This window comes from Macrobrachium nipponense, chromosome 3, assembly GCF_015104395.2.
Source record: "Macrobrachium nipponense isolate FS-2020 chromosome 3, ASM1510439v2, whole genome shotgun sequence".
NCBI lineage: Eukaryota > Metazoa > Arthropoda > Malacostraca > Decapoda > Palaemonidae > Macrobrachium > Macrobrachium nipponense.
Window position 1 is genome coordinate 128907327 of NC_087202.1, and position 7876 is coordinate 128915202.

Below are 7876 nucleotides of genomic sequence, written 5' to 3' on the forward strand. Positions count from 1 at the left end.
GAATGACCAGAAGGAAGACATCTGCAAGAATAGGACTAGATATCCGACTATTTGCCCACTTTGACAGAGATCTTCTATTAGAAGAGTCTTCATCAAGGGACATAGCATACTCGAAGGAAGAGTTCCTTCTTTCTGCAGAGCCGGTCTTCTAGATTATTCCCACAGAATGACCAGAAAGAAGACATCTGCTAGAATAGGTCTAGATATCCGACTATTTGTCTGCTTTGACAGAGATCTTCTATTAGAAGAGTCTTCACCAAGGGACATAGCATACTCGAAGGAAGAGTTCCTTCTTTCTGCAGAGCCGGTCTTCTAGATTATTCCCACAGAATTATTTTCTGGTATCCCTCTGGTATTCCTCTGTATGTCTTCTGGTATCCCTCTGGATGCCTTCTGGTATCCTTCTGGATACCTTTTGGTATCCCTCTGGATGCCTTTCCCTCACTCTTTCAGCTTTTATTTTCTCATCCTTCTCCAGGTCTTCCCAAACGATCCTGGACTCTGATCATTTCCATGTCCTGTTTCCTTCATTTTCCTTGTTTCTGTCCTCCCCTGCTAATTTAGGTTGGCGAGTACGAGATTGAAATCCCCCTTTTCTAATGTCTTCCTGACTTTCTCTCGCCAAGCCAACAACAGATCTATCACCTGCTTGTATCTTTCTATCAACATCTTTTGATGACGACACATCAAAAGTAGTTGTTCCTCTTGGTGGGCCAATTCGTCCTTTTGACGAATGATGCGTTGCATGCGACCCTCCAGGGCATCCACCAGCCCCAAGTTCTCAGGGTTTTTGTCGATTTCCCTCTTGAGTTCTTCATTCTTCGCCTTCAGCTCTTCTTCCAAGAGGTGTAGCTGGAGGTTCTTCTGCTCTAGTTCACACATCCTCGAGTCTCCTTCCCTCTGCATCTTCTCATTTTCCCTCTGCAGTTCCTCGACTTGCTCTTCCAGCTTTGCCCTCTGTTTCGCGCATTGGAAGAACTCGTCTCCCTTCTCGTCACATATTTTCAATTTCTTTTTATTTATTAAATTCATCTCTTGAAGTTTATGTTTCAAGACGTCAATTTCCTCGTCCTGTTGGGTAACGATGCAGTTCACCATGTTCAGCTGCTTCTCAAGGTCCTCTGCCGCTGCATTGACTATTCGAAAGTTTTCTTTCATTTCAGCAACTTGATCCTGTAGTACCATGTTCTCTAGTTTTTTGGCGCCCAGTTGATCTCGGAGACGTTGGTATCTGACTTTGCAGTTGCTGAGTTGGTCCTTCAGGTATAGATGCTCCTTGTCTTGCCTGGCCAGCTCCTGGCACAGCGCCTGCGTCTCAGGCATGACATCGTAGTAATTTAGATTGCGCTTCGTCGTCGTTGTCCTGTTCTTCTTCTTTTTATTTTGCACCTTTTTCCCTTCTCCTATCTGGGCGATGAATTCTAACACCGAGCTCCTTTCTTTTAGCTTCCAACTATTGGCTCTGAATCTCCAGGCCAGGGGTCTCTTCCTTTTCTTCCCCTTCTTCGTCCTATCAGACATACTAGCTTTGTCTTCGGCTTCTTCCTCCATCCTGCCTTCTTCTAACCTGGGCCACACCCACTGTTAATCAATTAACGTTTTCGATTAACTGATTCTGGCGAAGACTAGTTATCTGCCCTTAATTGCTTGTTGAGGCCTCTAATAATGTTGGCAACCCTGCTTCCTCTCCGGACAAGGAGCAGCCAATGTTTGTTACCACAACAAACTTCGTCACTTCTTGAGAACATTTTACGTTATTCAAGTGTCCCCTTATTAAGGTTAAATTTTATATATATATATATATATATATATATATATATATATATATATATATATATATATATATATATATATATACATATATATATTGCACTCGATAGATGTCTATAGCGTACTATTGTAAGGACAACGCTTATCCATAATTTTCTGTGTATATAATTCATCATTCGCGTTGTTCTTACTTCCCTCAGAGAGAGCGTTCAGTGGGCTTTCCGCCAGTGTATAAAGCTTGTATAACCATATTTTGTGTACTTTTATATTTTGTATTTTACGTCTCTCAAGAAACACAAATCGGGTCTCGCCGACCCGCTTTTACTCTCTCGCAGGTCGGTAACCACATTTCCGTCCGCATGCTGTATATTTATATTTCCCTTGACTGTAATAAAAATCAGTACACTTCTACCTGCCTCTTTGTCCACTCCTCACAACTGGTGACCCCGGAGTGACGGTGACCCAAGCGGTTTTGGCTCAGCCATTAAGGGACTAACTACCGCCGCTCACCTTCAGAGATCTTTAACGGACTCACATGGCACCTCAGTATAGATTCCTGAGAGCTCCTACCGTGGAAATAACCAATGCCTCTAACAGACTAAATACGGCATACCTGCCCAAGGTGTGTTCAGGCGTTTCCTCAAACGGTTTGGCCCGCCATTCACGACTCTGTCGACCGTTTCTGTGAGAGAGGACAATGGGCGCAGACAGTACCACGCGGGAAACCCAGGCCTCCCCCGCCCCAGCGACGGCCTCGGACACAGCGGCCGCTCAAGCTGTCAAATTACCCCCCCTTCACAACGTCTGACCCGACCGCCTGGTTCTTCCAAGCCGAAGGGCAATTCCGGATCGCGGGGCTCACGAACAAAGTACTGCAGGCTGACCTCGTCGCAGCGGCTCTCCCGACAGAGGTGTTCAACCGAATATCTAACTGGCCGACTGGTCGAGCACGAACCGGACTTGTCACGCTCGATGAGATAAAAGAAAGGCTCGTGACAGCCTATTCCGCGCCCATCGCTGAAAAGGCCGCCCGCGCCCTCGACCTAGTCGCGAACCCCATGCCCGGCGCCGACCCCCAAGATGCCTAGGACACTGTGGGCCTCTTCCGTCTGCCCAAAATAGGCCCCGACGGAAAAAAGAAAGAGATCTGCCTGAGCCGCGAAATATTCCTGCGGCAACTCGAGCCGGACGTCCGAAAACAGCTGACCAACGCGTACACCCTAGAGGACGACGAACTACTGGAGAAGGCAAAGAAACTGACGTTGTCGAATAATGCCGCGAAGCTCGCCGCCCCCCGATCCTCCGCGTGCCTGGCCGCAGAGAAGGAAGAAGACGACGATGACCCAACGCAAGAGATCGGCGCCGTATCCCAAGGGAAGTCCTCCCACATGCAGCGAGGTGAAAACTCCTGGTGCCGCTTCCACCGGAGGTTCGGGAGATTCTCCAAGAGGTGCGAAAGCCCTTGCACCTTCCAGCAGTCAAAAAACGGCGACGGCAAACAAAACCAAGGCCGCCCATGGCAACGGCCTCGTTGGAACCACACACCGTAAGGTTCTACGTCCGCGACGCGATCTCCGGCCGGAGGATGTTGGTGGACACGGGGGCGATGCACTCGATATTCCTGCCATCAGGAAAAGACCGTAGCCGCAAGCCCGACAAAACAACTGCCCTCGTCGCCACAAACGGGACCCCCATCCGTTCCTACAGCACGAAGTCCCTCGAGATATCCATCTTGGGGCGAAACTACATCTGGGTATTCACCATCGCGGACGTCAGGATCCCGCTATTGGGAGCAGATTTCCTGGCGCAGAACGGCCTCCTGGTGGACGTGGGCCACAAACGCCTCCTCGACACGGGGACATACCTTTCCCTACCACTGGCAGGAGGCCCGGGCGCCCCTACAATTTGTACCATCGCCCCCCACAAGTACGGCAACCTCTTGCAGGAATTCCCCAAAGTCTTCAAGCCAGAACTTAGTCAGGCGGCAGGGATGCCGCCCAAGCACGGAATATTCTACCACATAACCACCACAGGCCCCCCGACACACGCAAAGTTCCGACAACTCCCTCCAGGCCGCCTCCAGGAGGCGAAGCAGGCGTTCTCGGAGATGGAATGGATCGGCATCTGCAAGAAAGCATCGAGCCTTTCGCTACAATCCCCGACCAATACCCCTTGCCAAACATGCAGGATTTGACAGGGGCCCTCCATGGGGCGAAAGTCTTCACAAAAATGGACCTCTTAAAATCCTATTCCAGGTTCCAGTGCACCCCGAGGACGTCCCCAAGACTGCCATCATCACGCCTTTTGGCTCCTTCGTCTTCCATTACTCAACCTTCGGCCTGAGAAACGCAGGGGCCACCTTCCAGCGCCTGATGGACAGCATCCTGGGGGACCTGCCCTTCTGCGTCTGCTACGTCGACGATATCTTAATTTTATCCAGGTCCTTGGAGGAGCACCTACATCATGTCCGAGCGGTCCTGAAGCGCCTGCAGGAAAACGGGCTGGTCGTCCGTTTCGACAAATGCACCTTCGGCGCCGAGAAGGTGGACTTCCTCGGGCACGAGATCTCTGCGGCAGGCGTGCGCCCCATGGCCTCAAAGGTAGGCACGGTACAGAAGTTCCCAACACCAACCACGGTCAAGTCCCTGCAGGAGTTCATCGGAATGGTCAACTACTACCGCCGGTTCATCCCCGACGCCGCCCGCACCATATCTCCTCTAACACAGGTCCTGAAGGGGAAACCAAAGGCCCTAACGTGGGAGGCTGAACAAGAGAAGGCTTTCAACAAGACGAAGAGGGCCCTCGCCAGAGCCGCAACATTATGCCACCAAGACACTACTGCACCTTTACGCCTCACCACCAACGCCAGCAACGTCGCCTGCGGGGCTGTCCTTGAGCAGATGGTCCAGGGCGAGCCCCAGCCACTCGCCTTCTACAGCAAAAAACTGTCAGCCGCCGAGACGAGGTACAGCACGTTCGACCACGAACTCCTGGCGGTGTACCAAGCAGTGCGCCATTTCCGCTACCTCCTCGAAGGCTCCCCCTTCACGATCAGGACAGACCACCTCCCTTTGGTACACGCCTTCACCAAGGCGGGCGACGCTTGGTCAGCGAGACAGCAGAGGCACCTGGCAGCCATCACAGAGTTCGGTTGCACCATCCAGTACGTGCCTGGCGAGAAGAACCCTGTGGCAGATGCCCTATCGAGGATAGAAATCAACACCGTGCATCTCGGGGTCGACTACGAAGACCTCGCCCGGGGAACAGGTTGCCGACCCGGAGACCGCCGCCGCATACCGCACAGCTATCACCGCCCTCAAGTGGGAAGACATGCCCTTCGGACCCGCAGGCACGACGCTCCTTTGCGACATCAGCCCGCGCCAGCTGATCCCAGCCTCCCGAAGGAAAGCAGTGTTCGACGTCATACACAGACTCTCGCACCCCTCGGGCCAGATGACGATGCGCCTCCTGACGGAGAAGTTCGTCTGGCATGGAATTCGGAAGGACTCCCTCGAGTGGGCCAGGACCTGCGTGCCTTGCCAAACTAGCAAAATCAGTTATCATTAACAGTCCCTGGGGGAATTCCCGCAGCCAAAACGAAGATTCGGCCACATCCACATAGACGTCGTGGGCCCCCTGCCCCCGTCAGAAGGCGCCAGATACCTCCTGACGGTAATCGATCGCTCCACCAGATGGCCCGAGGCAACACCGATGTCGGAGGCAACCATGAAAGCATGTGCCGAAGCCCTCCTTGCCAGCTGGGTCAGTCGATTCGAAGTGCCAGACGATATCATGACAGACCGCGGACCAGTTTCCCTGTCGGAGTTGTGGACTGCCCTGGCCCGCCTAATGGGGACGTCGCTACACGCCACCACCGCCTACAACCCAGCAGCTGACGGCATGGTGGAGAGAGTCCACCATTTGATCAAGGCTTCCCTGATGGCGCGCTGCACCGACGAAAATTGGAAGAGCCAACTACCGTGGGTCCTCCTTGGTCTCAGGACTGCCCCGCGGGCGAACGGCGAGGCATCACCCGCGGAGAAGGTATACGGGGAGCCATTAACAGTCCCTGGCGAGTTCTTCCCAACCAATGCCGATGACGCTGACGTCTCCATCGCCAGGCTTCGGGAATCTGCCGGGAAGTTCACGCCCTGCGTCAAAACCTTCTCCGACAGAACCAAACGTTTCCTCCCGAAGGCTCTATCATCGTGCAAGCACGTCTTCGTCAGGGACGACACCCACCGCCCGCCTCTAACGAGACCCTACCGTGGTCCCTTCCGCATCCTACGACGCACTGACAAGGCATATCTCTTATCCATCAACGGTCGCGAGGACTGGGTCACAATCGATTGTCTAAAACCAGCCTTCATCATGGACGAGGACCTCGCAGACGCGGATTCCAAAGGGCGCCTCAATCTTCCTCGGAAAGAAGCGACTCCTTTGATCGCCAAACCTCCCGGCCGTAGCCGCGGCCGCCCTTGGAGGACAGTCGAACCCCCCGAGGATCACCTCAGGGGAGGCATCCCGTCCCCGGAAACTCCCGAGGATCTACCACAGCAACTGATATCGCACACCCGAGGTGCCTCCGCCGCCCAGCTCGCTTCCGCGAGTGACAACCCGAGGTACAAAGAAGTCAGCCAACAATCATGCCTAATTATTGTCTTAGGGGGGGAGTATTTGTAAGGACAACGCTTATCCATAATTTTCTCTGTATATAATTCATCATTCGCGTTGTTCTTACTTCCCTCCGAGAGAGCGTTCAGCGGGCTTTCCGCCAGTGTATAAAGCTTGTATAACCATATTTTGTGTACTTTTATATTTTGTATTTTATGTCTCTCAAGAAACACAAATCGGGTTATACAAGCTTTATACACTGGCGGAAAGCCCGCTGAACGCTCTCTCGGAGGGAAGTAAGAACAAAGCGAATAATGAATTATATTTGGCAATCCGAGCAATCACTACCCTTTATTTAATATTAATAAAGAGCAGAAATCTTCTTTGCATTACTAGCAACTCTTTCAGTTATATAATAATATAAAGATCTTTATCTTTATAGGGATTTTTTTTTATTTATGAAATTTGCAAGCGAGGCAGCGAGATTACAATAGTTTACCATTTACCAATTTTTACGTTTTCTATTCAAGTTGAAATAATTTTCTACAGAAAACTGTATTTTGGGTTATTTGGGTAAAAATTAAAATTATCTCTCTCTCTCTCTCTCTCTCTCTCTCTCTCTCTCTCTCTCTCTCTCTCCGTGGGTAAAAGGATTTACGTTTAGAGAATATAAAGACATAACACTGAATTTCTCTCTCTCTCTCTCTCCCTCTCTCAATTTCTGATTATGTTCCAGAGCCGTAAATTCGTCCTGAAGTTAAAACGTAAAGGTTGTGTTTAAAATTCTGTTTTAGACACCAATTAACTATGACAAAGTGGTTTGATATCTTCTATTCATTGAGAATCCAGGAAAGGTAGATTGTACTCTGGGACGGATCCTTGGTGGGGGGTGTTGTAGATTCATCCCCCACCGGCCAAAAGAAAAAAAAAAAGTAATTGTAAAAAAAGATTGTACTAAACACCGATCCACAGAAAGGTTACTCAGTCAGTGAGGATGTGATCCCCCTGCCCCAAGCAAATATATATATATATATATATATATATATATATATATATATATATATATATATATATATATATATATATATATATATCATTTCTTTCTGGTACAAGGCTAAGAAGCTTCTTTTACTTCCATTTATATATTTATTTATTTACTTATTTTTGTATTCAAAAACGAAATCCCCAAATAAAATTCAAATAGTCTATATATATATATATATATATATATATATATATATATATATATATATATATATATATATATATATATATATAGACTATTTGAATTTTATTTGGGGATTTCGTTTTTGAATACAAAAATAAGTAAATAAATAAATATATAAATGGAAGTAAAAGAAGCTTCTTAGCCTTGTACCAAGAAATGAACAGTGTTGCCATTACATTTTCCTACTATATCTAGTATTTTTGGATTGGATCTAGTAGTCTAGTAGTAGTAGTTTTTTTTCTTTAAAATCGCACAAATCTAGTA

The 7876-nt window shown here is 49.1% G+C and overlaps 2 protein-coding genes across 2 annotated transcripts; one reads left to right on the forward strand and one right to left on the reverse strand.

Moving 5' to 3' along the window:
- Positions 1-555: 555 nt before the first annotated feature.
- LOC135222509 (uncharacterized) lies at positions 556-1551 on the reverse strand. Its single transcript, XM_064260594.1, has one exon. The coding sequence runs from the start codon at positions 1549-1551 to the stop codon at positions 556-558; it is 996 nt and encodes a 331-aa protein (XP_064116664.1).
- A 1735-nt stretch (positions 1552-3286) lies between these two features.
- LOC135222510 (uncharacterized) lies at positions 3287-3964 on the forward strand. Its single transcript, XM_064260595.1, has one exon. It carries the CDS (start codon positions 3287-3289, stop codon positions 3962-3964), a length of 678 nt encoding a protein of 225 aa, XP_064116665.1.
- Positions 3965-7876: the final 3912 nt, after the last annotated feature.

What these genes read in the sequence shown, in the direction of transcription:
- LOC135222509 (XM_064260594.1), bottom strand. Translation starts at nt 1,551, where the DNA reads ATGGAGGAAGAAGCCGAAGACAAAGCTAGTATGTCTGATAGGACGAAG.
- LOC135222510 (XM_064260595.1), top strand. Translation starts at nt 3,287, where the DNA reads ATGGCAACGGCCTCGTTGGAACCACACACCGTAAGGTTCTACGTCCGC.